Source organism: Numida meleagris, chromosome 1 (genome assembly GCF_002078875.1).
Source record: "Numida meleagris isolate 19003 breed g44 Domestic line chromosome 1, NumMel1.0, whole genome shotgun sequence".
Lineage (NCBI taxonomy): Eukaryota > Metazoa > Chordata > Aves > Galliformes > Numididae > Numida > Numida meleagris.
This window is the reverse complement of record NC_034409.1, coordinates 62,230,032-62,252,400: the sequence shown is the minus strand read 5'-3', so window position 1 is coordinate 62,252,400 and position 22,369 is coordinate 62,230,032. Positions and strand designations below refer to the sequence as shown.

Genomic DNA, 22,369 nt, shown 5'->3' with positions numbered 1-22,369 from the left:
CTTAAACAGCTCTCAGTATTTATTTTAAAAGCATTACAGTTTACCTTTAAAAAACCCTCTTGGCTGTGTTCTGTTGGCTGACATTGACTCTATAAATGTTTTAGTAAGCCAAACATGTAAATGCCATTCCCTGGGCTCACAGAATTTAGCATTTATTTACCCAGATAAAACATTTTAAATATTTACTACATAGGAATAACATTGTTTTTTTTTATTCTGGGTCAAGCCCTTTTCAGTCCCTCCAGGACTGTGTCAACCCAAAGGTTTAGGGCACGGCTGGGGAGTAGGGAGGATGGAAAAGAAAGAAGGAAAAGAGCTTGTACCAACAACACAGATCTTTCTCAAAGCTATGAGAAACATGCTGTTAGGGATGCTGTAGGTGTTACAGAGCTATTGTACGATGCTGTGTTTTTCTCTCAGGAAGACATTCATGTAAGGGGCTGGTTGCTGTCTTGTCAATGCAGGCAATTATTGAAGAACGTGCTTATCTGTAAGCATGAAGTATCTGCACCTAAAGCAATGGGATTACTTATACATCCCATTGCACACTTACAAGCTTCTTTGGATTTTGACCAATGCCTCAGCAAGATGGCACAAAAAAGTGCACTGGACCCAGCTGTTTAGCACTGTTGCTCAGTGGAACACATCCAGGGAAACTAATGGTAGGCTGGTCTCAGAAAAAAACATTTGGGCCTTTCCAAGCACAGCTACATCTCTCATTCTCACATGCCTTTAATTTTGCATCTAACTTGGTTTGCTAGAGAGTGGTTTCTTATTCTAGGCATGTTAGCTGTCCAGATCTTTAGGGAAAGTGCATCCTGAGTCTGTTCCTTCTTTGGTTTTGTGGGGTTATATTTTTTCAACACCATAATATTGCCTGTATCAGGAGACAAGCAGGCACAGTCTCATACAAATGACCTTCTGGAATGAGCGGGAATAAAAGGGAGAGGAGGACTTTCAACTTAATCCATCCTTTCCCCTCCTCCTGACACACACACAGATTTTTGTACTTAAGCCAGTGCCAAGGGTGTGGGAGGTAATTATGTTTCTGCTAATTTAGTTCAGAAGAAAACTACTACTTTCTGCAAGTAAGGAGGAAGCAGGGAATGATTTGTGACTCAGCAGTGTGCCTGAGTCAGATCACTTCTGGGAACCACTCTTGGTGGTAGAGTGGCTGCACTGTCCCCAGCCACGAGCTCAGCTAACCCAAGTGTCAGGCGGTGCGCGAAGAGACGGCCACCACAGTTATCTCCATTTCCACAGCACAAGCTGTGGAACCAGAAATATTCCCCAAAGTGGATGATTATCATGTAATAAACATAGGCATTTGGCTAAGAACATTGAAAAACATTAAATATTCATAAATATGAAAGGTTTTATACCAATTTTGAAGGAAGCCTGGAAAATAACTGACATTTTAGCACAAAAGAGTACACAGTGATGGCAAGATATCCAAGATAATTACATCTGAAATCATTTATGAGGGAAAATGTTAAGACTTTCCTTGCCAGTGTTGCAAAGGGAACTCAGATGGCATGGTTCAATTAAGGACAGATGTACAGTAATAGTACAAGGAGATATCCTCTTCTGCCTTGGTAGAGTCTCAAAATATTATTGGCAGATTGCTGGATAAGGCAAATTCTGTGAATGTAGTGCAGTGTTCTTGGGGCTGCAGAGATTGTTTCTGTTTCAAGAATAATAGAGAAAGACTTGGAAAAGCAAGGGCAGTCATGACACAAGACAGGAAACCAGATGAAGTACTGGTAGCAAAGAAAAGCTAGGAAAGAGCGACTGTTTTGGAATAGGTAATGCTATTTAAATGTATATGAATATACAACTCAAAACCAAGTGCTAGAATGAATAGAAAAAGAAAGTTTTGGCATCTGCTCCTAGTGTTCTCATTCCTCTGTTTTCTAACTGTGTTTTCATTGACTTTTCAAACTGAAATCCACACACACACAAGAGGATTCATACAAATGAGCATGTGTGCAAACACAACTGTTTCGTATTTGTGAAGTTTTGCAATACTACCCCTGCCTCGTACTTTGGGGCGAGAACAAAAATGAAACCACAACAAAATCCATCTCTTCCTTCTGGATCATTTTGTCATGGGAAGTAACTCATCTTCAGGGTCTCCTGCTGGCCAAAATGACCTAACTTAGCCAAGCAACACAGCATACCCTCAGCATGGTGGCCCATGGAGCCCCAGCTTTTGGCTGTCTGAGGAAGATAGTGGGATAAATGTATGCTCTGCCTCAGGCTTTACGCATGTCTGCTGAAGAAACCTCTGCTTCCACTTACAGAAGCATCCCTCTTCCCTCCTGGAAGGTTTGGGGTGCAGCTTTAACATTTTTAATAGCTTTTTGTTCAAAGCACGTTAGTGTTCATATTGTTATAAAGTTGCTTGGAATCAAAGTTCTTGCTCACCTTCCAGTCTCAACATATTAGGCACCTCCTACAAGCTCAATTTTATTCTCTAGATATTTGATCCCAGCTCAGTTGCAAGATCTACAGACTGTCAAGGTAAAAAAAAAAAAAAAAAGTAGAAAAAAAAAAGTGTAGTGACTCTTCCATGCAGTTGCTTGTGTATAGAGAAGAAGCACAGGGAAAAAAGCAGCAACTGACTGCTTACTGAAAACTGCACATCACAAAAGAAAGATCATGTTGGTTAAAACCACAAATGAAGTGCTATGAGTTAATTCTGAAACTACCTTAAACAAGGGTCACATTGCACTATAAAGTAGTCTCATGGCAAGAGGGGAGAGGATAAGGTCAAATATTCACTGCCATGAAGAGATTCCCAAAGACAAGCTGAAAATAAGTCAGGTAAAGAATTACAGAATGGCTTGGGTTGGAAGGGACCTCAAAGATCACCTAGTTCCAAACCCCTTGCTGTGCTCAGGGTTGCCAGCCACTAAATCAGGCACCAGATCAGGCTGCCTAGGGCCCCATCCAGCCTGGCCTTGAACACTTCCAGGGCACTTCCCAGGCCAGCAAAGAGCAGCTTTGACCCTTTATTAGGAATTATCATTGATGGTTTGCTGACTGGATGATCACAGACTCTCTGAGAACGATGTTCTTGTGCTCATTTTAAAGATTTTGTTTTTACTTAATCCTAGGGAGAAATAACAAATAAGGAGACATTTTATTCACCCCTCTCTCCGCATAGCCATGCAAAAATCAAAGACAGTCTAGAGAGAAGATTGCACTAGTTCTGAGTGAAATGATCCATCGCACCTCCACTTTTTAAATTCCTTCTTCCTCAAGTGCAGCTGTGATGAAGAACAGCTTTTCAAACTCCAGTAGAGGAGTAAATTCTGGTCCCATCCTGTGCCAGTGGAGTCAGTGAGAAAACTTGTAGGAATGTGTTGAAAAGTCTTGTCTAGTGTACATAAAAAAATAGCGAAAAATAGCTAAGAAACCTCTGATCTGAAATAATGCTGGAAAAATCTTTGCTTCAGAGTGCCAAATGCTGCCTGTACTTAGCTTCGGACAAAGACATTATTGACATTACACACATTACTGTGTCCTAAGGATGTAATTTTTTTGAAACAAAGAACTATGGACACCTGAAGCTGTTAATGCATCATGGTAACAGAAATGAGCTGAGAGCACTTGGGTCTGCACTGCACATGCAGCAACATTTAAGAGGAGAACTAATGATTCCAGGTGATAATGACCTTCCCAAAGTTGCCAAAATCTCATCGTCATGAACAGTGTTGCTGTAAACTGCCTGTTCACGCAGTTCCACAGGTAAGTTGACTTATCACTTGTGATCAGGTTTATAAAAAGTAAAAACCAGCAAGGCAACAAAAGCTAACAGCAATCCTGCAAATGTAGAAGTGCATCCAGAGCTGGTAATATTACAGTCTTTTCTTCGAAAAAAATATATTGATGACAAAAATAGATCTTCCTGGGGTGCTATGAGGGCTAAGAGCTATTCCAGCATAGCTGGAATACCATGAGCTGCACTGTTCTACATTCTCATGAAAGAAAAAGAACAAGATATTGGGTAAATCCTTACATTTTGTCTTTAGTTGGCTGTCTATGTAGAAGCACAGTATCATCTATGACACAAACAGGACATATAACCCAGGAGAAGAAAACTCACTAAACATTTAATTTTGGATTGTGCTTAATAAGCATTGTTGGGACAGAGCTCTCGGTAGACATAGCATGACATTTTCAAAAGCACTGTGATACTGAGTGTTTGGGAGTATTTTGAGAGCATATAAATAGAAAGTTGCTTGATCAGGTAATGAAAAAACTATGCAAACCATACGAAGTATGATTATGAAATCTGAACATGAGCCAGCAGTGTGCCCAGCTGGCCAAGAAGGCCAATGGCATCCTGGCTTGTATCGGAAATAGTGTTGCCAGCAGGAGCAAGGAAGTAATTGTCCCTCTGTACTCAGCACTGGTGAGGCCGCACCTTGAGTACTGTGTACAGTTTTGGGTCCCTCACTGCAAGAAAGACATTGAGGCCCTGAAGCATGTCCAGAGAAGGGCAATGAAAGCTGGTGAGGGGTCTGGAGCACAAGTCTTATGGAGAGTGGCTGAGGAAACTGGGATTGTTCAGTCTGGAGAAGAGGATGCTCAGGGGAGACCTTATTGCTCTCTATAACTACCTGAAAGGAGGTTGTAGTGAGCTGGGCGTTGGCCTCTTCTCTTGTGTAACTAGTGATAGGACTGGAGGGAATGGCCTCAAGTTCCTCTAGGAGAGATTCAGGTTGGATGACAGGAAATACTGCTTCTCCGAAAGAGTGGTCAGGTGCTGGAATGGGCTGCCCAGGGAGGTGGTTGAGTCACCGTCCCTGGAGGTGTTTAAGAAACATTTAGACGTTGTGTTGAGGGACATGGTTGAGTGAAAACTATTGGTGATAGGTGGACAGTTGGACTGGATGATCTTGTAGGTCTTTTCCAGCCTTGGTGATTCTATGATTCTATGACTATACTGCATTGTTACTATCTTAATGCACGTAGCACTTACTTTCACTTTTTTTAACTACTAAAAAATGCTGTCAATGAAAATGCACTATGCAATGCCAAAATCCTTGAAAATATATGGCCAGAAAAATCTAAACAGATTTGCCTCTTAATTTTAAGAGGAGAGTTTGGATTCAGGGACTTATCTATCCAGTGGTTCATTAGCCTCATCTCAGTCTACCTAAAAATCTAGATTTTTCCTTTTCCACACTAGTAAGATTGTTGCTTTTGATTTGTATAATCTGATTAGACTTAAAATTCTGCTTGCAGACATCAGATAATAAAAACTCCCTTAGGGGAAAAAATGCCTTCTGATAGAATAAGCAAAACCTCCTTTAGCTCTCTAGGTAGCTCTAGTATGTTTCAATAGAAAAATTAATGGCTGCATTTTTTCCAAAGACATATTTGTCAGAAGAAATAATGGTTCTTTATTGATATTTACTTCCTTTGTAACTTTCTTTATGACTTGCACAATTCAAATTTTTTGTTGGAACACACTGGTACTAAACCTTTATTTATTTTAAATTTCCTTTTACTGTCAAGAGGGAATCATAAGGCTTTACTGCTGCAAGAGTAGTAAACTGAAAAGCTAAATTGAATTCTTTACAGACACAGACATCTACAAATATAAATCTGAGTGGCATTTGGCTTCCTCCAGAATAAAGATTTTAAGTGCAATTAAGATCTCAACACTCAAATGTTAAAGCAAAAGCTGGGCTAAAGCTTGAATTTATTTTCACATACATTGTGAGGATAACAGTGAGACTCAACCTTAAATTATTTCTCTGGGCACTGTTTATATTAAGCTGCTAAACTGCTATATACAAAACAAGCTCTTGTAAATCTCATTTGTATGGAGGCATGAACATATTGGTTTGATTTCCAACCAAGATATCAAACTCGATTAAAAGGAATTTTACCTTGCAGTAACTTCCAATACATATTAAAGACCAACATACAGTAACAACCTAGGAGAAAATATTGATTGCAACAAGGAACAGCAGTTACTGCAGAAAAATCACTAAACCCAGCAGCCAATGCAAAACAAGACAAACGTCAACCACACTGCTGGCTGAATATGTTAACAGTAATAAAAAAGAAAACATGACAGATGATCATTTTAAGATGCAGCTTGCTGTGTCCCAGTCCTAACACCAGGTGTGTACTACTGCCTTCAAAAAGGGGAATCCTCTGCAAGTACCTGATAGAAAGGTAAGAAGCCTAAAGAAAATTTAGAGAGGTTTTGTAATCTGATCATTAAATTGAATTGCTATCGGTTATTCCATTCCTGAGGCTTACTAAATTCTGTTTTCTTGATGAAAAAGTGACAAAAAGAGAATTTTGATGATTTCTTGGTTTTTTTTTCGTTGTTTTGTTTTGTTTTGTTTTTTATTCCTTGAGCTAATTTCTGTCAAAAACGCTTCTGATGGAAAAATGTTGAACAGCTTTAGCGTTACAAAAGTTGAAAAAAAGAGATTCTTTGCAGAGGGCTAGCAGATGTTTTCTGAATTGTGATTGATGTGGCAGGACAAACCAGTAGAACATGATCTAAAACTGAAAAAATAAGAGGCATAGCTACTCAGACAACTCAGAAAAATAATTGTGACAAATGGGTAAAACACATATGGGATAAGTTATTGTTACATGTGTTAAGCAGGAATTGGATTTGCTTCTGGGAAAAAAGGGAGATTAGGAAAGTCATCTGATCTCCTTTTCTTCTCCTTGGTATAAAGAACACTTTGATAAAATGTTAAGAGACTAGGCAGGCTAGGTAGGCTGCTGTTTGCCTTTGGTCAATACCTCACCAAGATCAGAGTAGCAAATTACCAGTTCCATCAGTGAACATCTTAAGCACAGAAAAGTTCATCAGTTCTTCATCGCAGACAATATTCCTACGTACTCAACAAGCACAGTAATATCAAGCAGATATCACTCAGAGAGCAGCAGTCAATTTTGGAGAAGAGGGAAGACCTCCGGTAGCCATTCAAATCCTTAAATATATTCCTTGTATTTGCCTCCTCTCAGTTCTTTGTACTTTGGCATTTTTCCTCCACCAGCACTTATAAAGGAAGTAATATGGATACAAATCCAGATCACCTGGATCTGAAAAAAATAATCTACCTGGAATCTAAACACAGACATAAAATGCATTCACTAGTTGAGAGACTTATTTGACTGGTCTACTTCTCTGTGCTTTACTGATATTTTGATAATGCTTTGTAAAAACCACAGCAACAACCACCGGCATCTTACAGCGCTAGGACAAACAAAATTAATTCAGATGATGCTGGGGTCACTAGAATATCCATGAGCCTCACTGTGTTCTGAGCAATCAACCCTTCTACAAACTCTTATGTCTCGCTTCCAAGACAAATGGTACTTGGTGTGTGTTAGTCACTTCTTCTGGAGATGAGAAAGCTTTGGGTATGTTAAAATTCCCACAAGTCCAGTTAGGAGTTAGTAGATGTATATTCACTATAAAGGAAATGGACAAGGTCTTCAAATCATTCCTTATGAGATCTTAAATAGGTTAGCAATACAAAATTTAGCCAATTGGAATAAAAATATGAAACACCACTTGATGTAATCTTGGGACATCAGATGCAGTAGAAATGTCATCAGGGAGAGAATATAAGAAGAAAACAGATCAGATAATATCCTTACTCTTTTGATCTTAAACAGCAATATCTTCTCTCAACCATAAGGGATTCAGCAACAGTCAGCATGTACAAGGGAACAACGGGAAACCCAGCACACTCCTGGTGATACCAGTTAGCTGTAGTCTGCATGTATACTTCTTCTTCTTAACAGTCCAGGAAAAAGTCTGTGCAAACAATGATGGGAACTGTTCTTGGGAGGTGATGGATGGCATAGTTAGATTTTCAGACACCTTAAGACAAGCATCTTGGTGGCATGGACCCTCTCACATGGCTATGCCCCATGCCCATTATGCTGAATGAGACTCCTGTGCACTACTTGAAGAATGAAAAATATGGTGCTAGAAAGAGTCTGATCTATCCAGAGCAATTCTGAAAAATGTCCCACTTAGCCAAGCTAGGATTCTTTGACTATCTTCATGTCTTTGGTGTCACTGTGGGGTTTATTTTCCTCAGTTGGAAGAGACTGCCTAAACCCTGATGTGGTCCTGTGGTTCTGTTTTGTAGATATGCTGAATAATCATGCCAACATGCACAGAAATGAGTAGGATAAAGCTGACACAGTTATTGGGTACATTTGTAGTCAGTGCTATTTTTAAAAGAGCTGCATAGCAGTGATCAAATAATAAATATTTCTCTGTTTTCATTGGCATTCCTTAAATATGAGAGAAATCTGTATTACAAGAAGTCCATACCTCTGTGAGTAATCTTCTTTGCTAAGACAAGATGATTTTTTGCTACAGTGAGTTAACCTTTTCCATCAAAAATTATGAAATTACATCAGTCTGCAGGTGGTACACTCAAAGAAACATGCTTTAGGTCCTTACTGTGTAAGTCCTGCTCACAGGAATGATCTTTACCTGAGGGAGATGCTGTGCTGGAATCAAATTACTCCTTTGAGAAATGGTGATCTAAGTAAATAAAAGACTTGCAAGTCTGGCTAGAGTTTTAAGTAAAATGTGAAGAAATAAGTTTAACGAGGATGTTTGGTTCAGAATGTTCTCTCCTTTTTTCTCCACTCCCTTCCTATTTGCAATGAAAGCACAACAAATTGGCCACTTGAGATTAAAAACAGCTAGGCAAGAACATGGGGAAGGTGGTGCAACTTGTCCTCACACGGTGCCGTATGTGCTGGAGAGATGGTACAGATGGTTGAGAAGTCTTGTTCAAGAGTGGAGGAGCATGGAAGAAGTCAACATAAAAGCACGATTTTTTAAAGCTTTCAGAGCCCAAGAAGAATGAAAGGAACTAGACTTGACAATCTTCATGTGATTAAATGCAAAAACAGCAAAGTGTAAGGCGAAAGTAAGATTTGGAAGCCAAATTTTGCCTGAAGGTACTTGCTTCAATTTGCTCTGTTGTCAATGACTTTTGTCACATGGGTTTGCTGGCAGTAAATTGCCAAGATTGTGGTCTCCTCCAGCTTACTCCACTCTTTGGTATCAACGCACAAACCCTTCATATGTTGGAAACTTTGATCAAGCTCCTTCTCATATTTTGTATCCCATCCATGGAAGATAACACAGAATTCTCCATTTATATGGTATCTATACTATAACCACATACGCATCAGGAGGATGAACTTAAGCCCCTAGTGACACTGTATAAATGCAGAACAGATGACTGTCAACTTCACTTTGCCAGAAGCATACATTTTTGAAAAAAAAAATCATCTTCCTGACTGCCAGCTAGTATTTTTCTTAAAACTTAATACTTTGTATATACAATTCAATTAATAGAAAAAGGAATTGTTCACATTTCTTTGCCATAATAAAAAAATAGCTGGTACTTGAAAGAAATGTCATTTTGGATTTATTGAATTCTGTATTTATTACCTCGATTACATTATTTTCCCAACTATACAGAGTGGTGCTAATTTTCTTGGGTCTGGAAAACAGCAAGTACAGCTGAAAATTTTGATTCTGCATTCAACTAAAACCCCCCAAAAACTCAACGCAAGCCAAATGACTGCACTGGGTGTGTTTATTTCAATGACTGTAAAACAGTCTCTGCAATAGATACAGTTATGCTGTCTCAGTGGCTGGGTCAGGAATTGAGTGACTGAGCAGAAGAGCAATCACAGGCAAGACAGTCAGGTGCAGGGCATGGACTAAGATAAATGTCACAAGTTACACACTGAGATACAGAAAGAGCTATGAATACATAGATTTACTGTATGCTCCATCCTCATCAGCCAGTAAACTGGCTTGGTGCATCCAAGTTGACACAATGCTACAAATGGGAAGAATGAATTCCCCCTGGAAAAGGGGGAAGGTTATTAAAAATCACCATTTCATTCTCTCCATTTTGTACAGGACAGACAGAACATGGAGGTTCAGGAGCAGTGTGGGCCTGTAGAAGGAACTGGGCATTCTGCATGATGCTTGATCCTTATTTATTGGTATTGCCTTCCCCACTCTTTGGCTAGCATGTCTTTGAGGCTGCTTCAATTAAAATTGAGTTCAATTTGTCCTGTAAACAGATTCATCTTGACAAGGATTGTACCCAAGAGAAATCATTATGTCTGTTCTCCCTCTGGTTGGGTACACTGTCATTAAATCAAGTGTAGCTGAAGACTTAAGCCTTCAGCACTACAAGGTGCTGAAGATACAAGGTCTTCAGATATATAAGTAACAAAACTCATTTTTTAATAAATTTCAAGAGCAAATTCAGCTTCCTGGATAAAAATCAAACATAAGACAGAGGATTTGCTAAATCTTACATTAGGAGAACTGCCATAGTGAGTTTGACCTGACCTTATTGTCTTAAATCCTGTAGTTACTCTATACTTTGCTACAAGTCTCCTCATATTTTTCTATTTTTGTGGTGCTTTGGGAATTATGAGACCATACAGACAGAATCCACCTATGATTTGAAATTATTAGATTCAACCACACTCCTTGAAAAAGAAGAAAAAGGAAATATCGCCAGTTTTAGAGTTCAGAACAATCTTCATTGGAAAATGTGGGCTATAGCCTAAACAATTTTAAGCATTTGTAAGCCTTTTTCCTTTTCGTTTTCAGCCCAAACTGAATGTAATTTAGTATGCACAATGTACCTAGTGCAGTATCCCATACAAACAAAACCTAGACAGAATTGTCACTCTTAGGGTTTCCTTTTTTACCTACAATAAATATGGCAAATAACAAATGCAGCTGGATGACTTTGCCAATACAGCATCTCTCACTTGGCCAAACCTTCCTCATCCATTATTGTTTTCACAGAATGCTCAGCAGCTTTTTTCTTCTTCTTTCTTTTTAATCTCTCTTTTTTGTTGTAGTATGTGGTAAAATGCGTACTGAAATGACTCATCTATCAGGACATTACAAGTAAAGACAGGATACTTTGCTACTTATCACAACGTTCAGAGAAATAGTCTGAATAATGTCAGAGAGTTTGGGGTGGGGATGGGAGAAGACTCTGGTAATGAGAAAACACTTCAATGAATATGGGGCAGAGAACATGGCTGGGACTGAGAAAGCAATGTGAATTCAATAGAGAAGAACATTTCACAACAGATGAGGAGAAATCATAATGGTCAAATACAAAAATGTTCAAGTTTTCCATTCACTTTGTCTGAAGATGCCACTTTTCACGGGAACTCAAAGTAATCATGGGCTTTTACAACAGAACCATTCTGGAAAATCAGTAGTTCTAGTTAGTTATTTAAATACATTTAATTAGTAGCCATCTCTAAACACTCATGAATAAAAGGTGGCACATTCTTCTTCTAGTGGAACAGACAAGTTTCTTCTCTAGCTTTGGTAATGATATCATGTTCTTCTGCCAGCATAAGTCTGCAGTCAGCAGAAGATCTCGCTGAAAATGCAGCTACAGAGCACAACACATACTGATCAAATTATTTGGCTTTCAAGTTATGTAGAAGAGCTTATAAATTAGGTTAGGCACATATCAGATAGGCAATAACTAGTGGCAACAATGCAGTTACATGAAGACAAAGCACAAGATAGAGAGGATGAATGGAGTGTATGAGGTGACATAATTGAGCAGCGTGAATAAAGGGGATAGAAATGGAATTTAATAAGTTAAATGGGCATGAGTTAGCATGTGTAGGAGTAACTGATTGCCCTTTCCAATAGTCAGGAGTGATTTTCTTTTTTAATTGGATCATGCTTCTTCACTGCCAAATTGGATACCATTTTTTTTGCCCTCCTCTAGAACAAAATGTTTAAAGTAAGTTTTAAAATATTTAATAATGCAAAATGGAGATTCAAGAGTAATCAACAGAAAGTTCCTGCCACAGAAGGACTGACTCGACTCTGTCCCTAGAAAGCCTTGTAATGCTTTACCCCTGCCAAAGGAGATACTGGGTAACAGTTTCCAAGACACTAAAGAGATTAAGGTTTAGTATACATGCTGATTTTGCACCTGTCTACTTATGTCCATCAAGGGAATTGTTTTCCTTCTTTCTCCTTTGTCAAACCAGTATATTGATCTTAATGCCTTGTTAAGATGGCTGCTCTGTTGCTCATGTGAGGGTTTTTATTTTTTAACAAGAAAGCTGCTTTGGTACAACAGGAAGTATGCTGAAATAAAGTACATATTGCAAAAATTATGTTAATATGATCGTAACAGAATAGTTGAACAGTGGAGTCTGGCCTGCATATCAAAGATGCTTATGTCTAATTCTTGAGCTTGACTTACCACTTTGGAACTTAAATCACCCATGTGCTTTTGAAAATATTTACCATTAATTTAACAGTTAATTCCAGGCTTAACTGATTGGGGGCGGATTATATTTTTAGAAGTACGATGACTTTGAAAACAGTTAATAATTGTAATAATAAAAGAGGTTGTTCAATTACCCCTTTGGACTTTTATTTTGTTCACTATCAGTTAGCACTGAGATGAGACCTGTGGGAAGTACCTAACCTACTGCTCTGCCATACTCTCACAATCACAACAAAAACTGTACTTCTCACCCCAAATAATATTTTCAGGAAAGGAACTAAAAGTCCTTATTAAAAAAACACAACAAAAAAACAAACAATCAGTCCCTTCTACACTGCTTTGAAATTTGTAGATACTTAATAGCAATAGGAACCCAAAGACATTGCATTCAGCACTTCTGATGAAAGCTTCTCCCATGATGCTACAAATGCTTCTCTGACCTGGGAACAAAATGTCTATCTCATATTTTAAATAAATAGTCCATCGCCTTCCTTGTGACAAGTGGTCTTGCAAATGTTCACATAGCCACAAGGAATAAAAATGTCATCTGTTCTCTTGAAGACTATGGAGTATTTATACCCCTACAACAGTCATCCTGACGTAGTCTTCAGGCTTTGTTGAATTCATGACCTCAAATCCATTTGATTTTGGGAGGCACTAAAGTAATTTGGCATCTGGGACAGCTTGATCTTAACAAAGATTGCCAACAGTACCATTACCTGTCTGCATGTGGGCGAACTTTTCTTCTTGCAGATGAACCACTTTCTGTGCTTAACAGTCCTAATTTTTTTTGCTAAACAGCTGAGAAGTTTTTGTTTGTTTGTTTTTTTTATAAGAGATAGCTGAGTCTCAGGAACTAAGCATGAGTGGGACTTAGAGAAAAGTGATTCTTAGTTCTGATGCTAATGCCCTCTACCCATCTGTCTGAAGCTCTCAGATATTCACGTCAGCCTAGGTCTCCAGCACCAGTAGTCGGTATGGGGCATAGAGAATAAGAAGCCACTTCTGAAAGTGTTAAACCTTGAACTTTTGCTTAAGTTTCTCCATCTGCAAAATGCAGACATTAGTGATTTACTCTAGAGGCCAATTCACATCTTGATTCCCCCACTTCTGACAACACTTATGTGGAAACTCTCAATATTCTGGAACAAGTCATTCATGCTTGAACCTGAATAAAAAAGATGTTCCTCTTAAATTGGATTATTTTTTATGAATTAAGCCAGGAATACAAAATTCACACAAACTCTTCTTGACTCAAAAAAAAAGATTCCATCCTCTCCGTTCCCATACCACATGCCAATCTTTCCACCTCAAACAACCCATTTCCTGACCCCAGTCCAGATGAGTTTAAGATTTGCATACAAAAATTCACCATGTGCTTCATAATTTTTTTTTCCTTCCAGAATAGAGGCAATTAGATCTGGATCTCAATCCAAACAGCAGATGTTCAGCTTTCCATGCAGAAGAAGGCTGCCAATGACCCAGAGGATCCTCTCTCAGTAATCATAGTGTTGCCACACACGTACAGAATCTGTTAAGTAAGAAGAAACCGCAGCACGTGCAACACTCCTGTAATCTCAGAACAAGTCTGTGCAGGTAGTCTCCTCACAGTGAAAAAGTTTGCTATATTTTGGAAGGCAAAGAAAAGGGAATTTTTTTATGGTGGGAAAGACAGAGCAAGTGCAAAGCTCATAACTCGCTCAGTGATGTTGATAATGTCTCAGGGACAACGCTTGGGTGGGATCTAGAGGTTTGGCTACCTAAACCTCTGCACTAACTTGACACTTCATAGAATAACCCTGCAATGTACTATTTATAGTTGGCTCAGGCAGCCCTATCTCAGGCAGCCCTATGAGAGAAGTTGTGCTCTAATACATATGGATTTGATAATATCTACCTAGGCTAATCAACAGGCATTTTTACAATTCAAAGCTGCACAGTAAAGACTGAGGTCATGTTAGGTACATACATCAGCAGGCCTTCTAAAAGCCATACCAGCCTCAAAGAAGAGCCTAGTTCCATAAACATGCCCCTCATCTGAACCATAGAGACTAATAGAGGATGTCTGTCAGGAACCGTTGACAGTTTTCCTGTTTCACACTGGACTGATATCTCATTGTCTAGACTATATATTTGCTAGTGTGCACCAGGCTCCCTGCCTCTGTTCTGCTGCAAATTAAATACTTAATGAGAAAATCCACAAATGGACTATTAGATTGGTTATGCTGGGACTGAGATCATATAAACAACATGGATATGAATCACGTGAGATGTGGCTCTCTCAGCTTCTTCTAATCCTCTAAAAGCATCCGGTAAACGTTATTGCCCTTGTAGATGATATATATCAGAGGGATGAATTTCAAGCAGAACCTAGAGTGAAGGGATAGTTTTCTTCTGCTGGGTGTTCTCGCTTACATGCACAAGGGACATAACTTGTTACTACTCTTGAAGTCTCGGGACTCTTTTGAGTGGACAAAACCCCTTTGTTTTGAAGATAGGTTGTTCTCTGAAAGAATAAGAGGTATAAGGGAAGTTAAACTCAGCCGATGCCAGAACGACTCTCAAAGCACATCCCACAGTCAGCAGCATCTCACTGAGAGTGCTCCAGCTCACAGATGTTTAAATCTGAGCATCTTCCCCTTACTGCTGAGTAGACACACAACTAGTAAGTGCCAAAAAACTTAGAGAACGGGTTGGAAAGAACAACAAAACCTTTGTTTACAGACAGGAATTAAGTGGGTGCTGGTGCAGACTAAACTTCATGAGACAAATCCTGACAAAAAGGATTTTGCATTCTGCACTAACTGAAGGTGTGGCACTATACACAATTGTATGAAACAACTGACTACAGTAAGACCAAATAATAGTACCATTAATTTCTTTTATTAACGATTCAGCTCCTCCCACAGAGATTCTCACCTTCCATTCAAAGAGTTTCTACCCTATATGGTTGTGGAGAAAAGCCTGAAGACATGGCTGTGATATGATCTACTGGATCAGAAAACAAGCCAAAAAACCTCACACTTCTTTTAAATCAAATAAATCACTTTTAAGCTAACATCACAGCGTTTATGGTAACCTGACTCAAAGTTTTTGAATGACTGAGGTTAGAAGTATTTTTACATATCAAACTAGCAGGCTCCCCAGATAAAAATAAACAAAGCTCTCTCCATAGCTCTTCTGGAGATTAACTCCTTTCCTCTTTCTGCATCAATCATTGCTATGACCATGGAAAGCAATGACAGCTTTCAACTAATCATTTCCCCAAACATTCTATACGTCCCATCTAAAACAAACTCTCAAGCCAAACAATATAATCCTCCCATGCTGTGATGTACACATTCCACTTCCACAATAGAATTACCAGATTTACAGGTACTCATACCTTTACTGTAAATAAGAAAATGAATAGTAAACTATTAAAAGTTGCTTGAGGACTTTCTTAGATGCATTAGAAAGAATTTAAGCAAATAAGACAGAGAACATGACTATATCATTGCCCTGCGTCCTGTTGATTCTAAATTGTTCCTAGCCCTCTACATCACGTGAAATGAAGATGCAATTTTAATTAAGTAGCTCCTCTCCCCAGAACCAACACAAATGATCATACAGCATTTCCACCAAGGTCAGGAATATACAATGCCAACAGTGCACCATGACTTCACAACTGCTTAAAGGATCTTTTGCTCAAAATCTTGAAACTCTCGGATCTCCCACTTCCATTATTTATGAAGCTTGCACAGTCACATCTGACACGCCATGAAACTTCCATTACCCTCTACTCAGGCCTCATCATCCTTTGATTAATATCACGTTTACCACAAAGCTACATTCATTTGAAAAAAGGCTTCCCCACCACACCAAAAACAATCTGCATCATATGCCATCTTCAACATTGCTTTACAAATTACTCCATCCTCATTCCACAGACATACATATAACAAAAACAGTGATGTTACTCACTAGGAACTCCAGACACCAGTCGTAAGGGACGTAATACTCGGAAAGCCCGCAGTGCTTTAACATCGAATCCGGCACCTTTTCCTCCTATTGAATTCCCCCCATCTGCTTTGGTTGCTTGTTCTAAAATTGCACTAAAAAGCCTGTAAAAAGAAAAGAAACAAGCTGTAGGCAGACAGCAAGGCTTCGGCTAGACAAGAACAGAGATCATCGTCATATCGCACGAGCCATCTCACAGACCTGTGAAGAGTGCCACATATCTTACTCAACATTCGCATATGGTGGAGGAGAGACAGACTCTTCCCATATGCAATAGCCTAATGGTGATGTCTATACCATTTTCAAAACACTGATTTCTGGAACAGGCATAAACATGACATGCTCCTCCTTCAGCCCAATGGTTCCTTTCAGCCAGCTGTACTTGCCTGCCTGTTGGCACGTGAAGGTGTGCTCCCTGCCCTGGGTGCTTTGAAATGACCATCCTGGCAATGTCTCATGATGAATTTAAAGGCTCACCAACTATGGTGCATGTAGTCAGGTTTTGAAGGCAGCCTTCAATCAGGACATACTCATGGGAAGTTGATCGGAAAAGCAAGAAACCACAAACTGTCGGTGTTACCTCTTCTGCTGCCAATATTTTGCTATCTTTATTAACCACCCATGCACTCTGGGGAAGGAATCATCATTCATCATTAACTTGATAATTAATTATCTGTCCCTCACTTTACAAGGAATTAAGATTCACCAAGGTCACTGCAGGTAGAACTAGGTTTAAAAATTAGGGCTCCTTCAAGGTACACATTTTTAGATAAGAGAGTATGCTTAGATTATGTGTTTGTGTACCCATTTGTAAATCCCTTGATGCAGTAGCTATGGAAAGTGCAAAACTGTAGGAGTCTTATTGCTAGAATATTTTATTATACCAGTCCAAGTGTTTTATCTTGGTTAGTAGGAGTAGCTGTTTTAAGAAGATGTCTCCATCAGAACACATTTGAAAAGGCAGAGCAAGGCAGGAAAGACAATGCTCTTCTGTTAAAAGGCTGAAGGCTCACCCTATGTGTTAATAAGAGCTTGATTTAATAAATTAGCTGTCAGGAAGCAGCTTCCATGTTTCTGGTAAAACATTCGAACCTTTGGGGGAGTATGGATTCCTCATGACTTTGCTAATGACATTGCTTTCAGCCTTGAAGTCATCAGCTTGAACCCAGCCAAATTCAGTCGAGGTTAAAAGCTGTTCCAGCCTAAATGGATGCTTGGCGCTCTGCAGAAAACCTTGCCTGCAAGTGGCAGAGACCCCATGGCCCACAGTATGCCATGGAAGCACCAGATGTAACTTTAAGAAGCTGCCTGGGATGCAGGCAGCAGCCTAGTTGGAGCGCCCTGGATTGAGCGCTAGCTGATTTGTCTCCCAGACACCGCAGTCTGCAGTGCCTCTGTCAGGATCTCATTATCTTCACTCTTAACTGGCAGACTCCACAGAGAGCCCCCAAACTGCATGTAAAGCAGAGACCGAGCTGCCTGATTGCTTTACAGGGAGCTCTGATCCCTGCAGTCTGCTTACAGCCTACTGATAGGGCTGCGAATATAGGGAGCTTGCCCTGAATAGAAAAAGGATTCATTTACTGAAGCATCTAAGCCAACACATTTCCCCAGCACTAAAACCACAGAAAGAAATGGATTAGTGAGGTGCAAATGTGAAATTAGTTTCTTAAGCAGTTTGTTTTTTTTTATTTTAAAATTTCATATGGAGAGTCTTATAAAACTTGTCATCTGTGACTGAGGAACTCCTAACTGGATCTATTCAAAGCCTCAACTTCAGGCACTGCAGAGATTTAACAACTAGGTAACAAGTGTGGGAAAAAACGCGTGGGGGGAGGTTGGATGCTGAGGCTGTAGGTGTTGCAGACTGTGAAGCAGGATGTAGAGAAGACAAAAACAGAGCCTATCAGAAATATTGAGTTGACTACAGATACCACAGAGAGAGATAAACAAGGGCTGATGTAAGGAACATGAATTATTGGAATGCATGTATTCCTTGAGCTGTGTATACATATTATGCAGAGTTGCAATTTTCTGCTGGTCTTCATAATAGAAACACTGTAGGTCAAATTTGGCTTAATATATTTTCCAGAAAGCTAGTGATTAAGCTCTAGAAATGTGCTCAACTTCTTATTTAAACATTTCTATCTTCCTAGTCAATACAATCCCCATACTAGATGATGACTGACATTCCCATACAACAGTCCCAGTCTCCTGGGATCCTCTGGAGGAAAAAGAATTCACTGTAAAAGGTTTCTTATGCTGTTTTTTAGCTCTCTTGCAAGGTTGAGAAAAAAAAAATCACAGAACTCAGGGTCAACAATTAGGCACAACTGAGGGTCCAGTCTCCTTGCTCCCCAGTATCACTGGACCTACATTTTACCAAACAGCAGCTCCTGGCAGCTGGCATCAAGTGCATTTCTCCTGCCACTCATGCAATGAGTAAACCATGGGCTGCTCTAGAATTCTGAATCCTAAGAAAAGCTACATATGTTCCAAATTAATACAAAAGATGCAGAAACAAGGCAAAGCAATTCATTCCTCTGGAGCTGGAACCTGCTTTCCCAGAGCAGCGCAGCTCTGCTGCAGACCAGGTAACCCTGTTGTGTGTTCCAGCATTGACATGCTAAACAAGCTGTCTTGAGGTATCTACATGGAACTGCCTACTCTGTGTCAATGGTTTACAGGCGTTAGGCCCGATTCCATGACAAAGGGGACGGGGGACCCAAGGGCCCACGTTCCGGGAAAAGGGGAAAGGGGAAAAAGGGTAGGGAGATGGCCCTGAGAGCAAAGAACAGCGGCAACAATCTGAGGAGAAACAAACTAATTTACTAAATAAAATATCGGAATGCAAAACAACACACTATAATACAATATAATTACAATTTAAGCTGATAAATCCAACACAGAGAGAGAGAATGTCCCAAAATCAAGGTAGGCCTTACTCTACTACCGACGATAAGACGGCTGGAGAGCGAGGTGTTGCCAAGATGAGAGACGGCGGAAAAAAGGGACGAGGTCTCGTGATCTGCAAGTTTTTATACTGCGAGCTTCTATCTTTTCCCTCCGGCTGGAAAATGGTAACAAAGGAGCAAAGTACCGTGGGGACTGTAGTAGTCCTTCTCTTCTGAGAACTAGGTATGTCCACTACATGATGTTATGATGTGGAATACCAATAACCGAAAATCACAAAACCATGACACTCTGTCAGGAATAACTTGCAGCTATTCCTGCTCCTTTTCTTTTGAAAACCCACATTTAAACTCAAATTGCATTACACCCGCTAATTCCGCTTTAACGCATTTACCCCATGCTTAATAACTCCCTGTGCACTAATCCTGCTTTTTACCAATGCGATACATCTTTTTCTTCATTTATTTCACTCGTCCCTCTTTACATTGGGGTCTACACTGTGTCCAGTCTGGCCTACTGGATCTCTATTCCACTCTCCTAATCTAGATGACACCTTGCCCTGCTGTCCTTCCTTGCTCCTATTGCCTCCTGAGTTAGGGGAGGGGCAGATCTATGGTTCAGGAGTTACATCCACCACATGCTTTTTTGGCTGTAACTTTGTTATGACCCTGAGGAAAAAAATACGTCCTGCTCATAAATAGCACAGACGAGGAGACACAGAAGAAAGGTAAAGCTTCTGACTGCCTCTTCCACCATCTTCTTTTACGAGGAAAACCCACAACCCCTATACAATTTGTGGTTTCTACAATCTCTATCAAGTCTTCCTACTTTTTCAGCTAATTGCTTTCCAGTCCTAAAAGAGATGGATGGATGTTAAGCTACTGGTATAAACTATGAGGCCAGAGTCCTTCTACTTCGTATTTATAAGGGGGGAAAGTCTGTTCTTTGATGAAAATCTGTGGGAAAAGGTACAGTGGAGCGAAACCCTGTTCCTTCTTTCTCTTCTCAGAAGGAGAGTTAGCTGAAATGCAGGCTGCAAGCAAGGTGTGAGAGGATTCTGTGCTCACATAGAAATCAAAGTTTGGATGATATAAAAATGCAAGTGGGCTGATCTCTTGTGGCCACTGAAAATCTTATCTTTTATTCTTTTCTATTTTTTGAAGGAATTCAGAAATGGATCTTATTTCCTTCCAGCTAACTACTTTCTGCCATGCTAAATTCATGCCCCATTTTCATTAGGATATAGTACTTTCCACTGCAGAAGTGCAATTAACAACATCTTGATTTCTGAATTTCATCTGTGACTTGACTACACCTGCACTAAATTTATATGGTAGGCATGAACTATAAAGCAGAACATATATTTCTATCACACACAATGCGTGTATAGGCCCAGTCCACTTTTGTTTGTTTCAGACTTACTCATGACATATGAAGCTGGCGTCACTATTTCCAGTTTCTCATATTTTTCTGTTTCCTTTCTGACATCTGAAACATCTAAAAGGCTTTCTCTTTGCTAGATGACTCCAACAGCAGCATGACAGGGCTGCAACCTGCTCTACAGCTCTTCATTTCCTCTGTGAGAAAGGCATGCTGATTTTTAAAGCATAAAATAGAACTTGTCAAGGGCATCCGGAATATAAAAACGAAACATAGAGCTTGGTATTTCTAAGGCCAAAACCAGCAGAAAACACAGCTGAAAGAATCTTCATAGGTATAAATAAATAGTAAAGCACAGTGATTTTTATTTTCACTGTGCTTTGCAATTCACCCATGATTTGTGAGCATAGAAGTGTTTGGGCCCACCCTTTAGAAACTCCCCTGAGGCCTTCAGAAAGACATACTGTGATCACATTTCCCAATCTGTTCTGAATTTCAGATCCTTTCCAAATACCTTCACTGATTACGTTCCCAAGCAAGCCTGCCTTTCAAATGATGACACCTTTTTACTGGCAGAAGCTATGGGTCCTTGGAGAATGACTGTGCTTGGCAGACAAATCACAGCATTGCCAGGAAAGACAGATAGTCTTCTAGCACAACATTGTCAAGTTAGTCTTTTCTCAAGAGAAATTTCCTCCAACAGCCTAATAGTAAAGGACATCGCTGTTTTATCTGAAAGTTTTATGTTTTCCAAAAGAAGAACAGTAAAATTACAGGAAGCGGGAAACAATTTGACTAATTGTCTGTGCTTGTGGGTTGTGCCTCATTAGGCAGCTTATGGGTGTGATATCTTCTCTTAACTAATAATGTTCTTATCCACAGAGCCTCTGATTGATACCCACACAGAGACATTTTTATTCAAAGCAGTATTTAATGGTACAGCTATAGCAGGGTCATAGGGTATTTAAAGACAAGCTAGAATCAAGCTTTAGAAGACTTACACTGATGAATAAGCAGATCTCCTGCACTACAGGAACAATAAGCTGTTATAAGCCCAGAGATCTAAAGTGCATCCTTTCTCCTGAAAACATAGCAGTTGTCTTCACTTCCCTCTAGAATTTACACTTGGTCCTACACATGACCACATTTCTCTTATTCTATTGACTTGTATGTTTTAATGTAAAGGAAGGCAGTTGTACTACTTTATCTTAGAATCATAGAATCATAGAATGGCTTGGGTTGAAAAGGACCTCAAAGATCATCGAGTCTCAACCCCCCTGCCAAGTGCAGGGTCGCCAACCACTAGACCAGGCTGCCCAGAGCCACGTCCAGTCTGGCCTTGAATGCCTCCAGGGATGGGGCATCCACAACCTCCCTGGGCAACCTGTTCCAGTGCGTCACCACCCTCTGTGTGAAAAACTTCCTCCTAATATCTAACCTAAATCTCCCCTGTCTCAGCTTAAAACCATTACCCCTTGTCCTGTCGCTATCCACCCTCACAAACAATCGATCCCCCTCCTGTTTATACGCTCCCTTCAAGTATGGGAAGGCCACAATGAGATCTCCCCGAAGCCTTCTCTTCTCCAAACTAAACAAGCCCAGTTCCCTCAACCTTTCCTCATAGGAGAGGTGCTCCAGCCCTCTGATCATCTTGGTTGCCCTCCTCTGCACTCGTTCCAAGAGCTCCACGTCCTTCTTATGCTGGGGGCCCCAGGCCTGGACACAGTACTCCAGATGGGGCC

General features: G+C 39.9%; 1 protein-coding gene across 17 annotated transcripts in view; it reads right to left on the bottom strand.

Annotated features, from left to right (window-relative positions):
• The window catches only part of CACNA1C (calcium voltage-gated channel subunit alpha1 C), a 429,930-nt gene that overhangs the window by 177,168 nt on the left and 230,393 nt on the right, over window positions 1-22,369 (bottom strand). For all 17 annotated transcript variants that reach the window (XM_021389984.1, XM_021389880.1, XM_021389936.1 and 14 more), the window contains exon 5: window positions 16,299-16,438. In XM_021389984.1, the coding sequence (XP_021245659.1) occupies window positions 16,299-16,438 (140 nt within the window). The remainder of the gene's footprint in view (window positions 1-16,298; window positions 16,439-22,369) is intronic.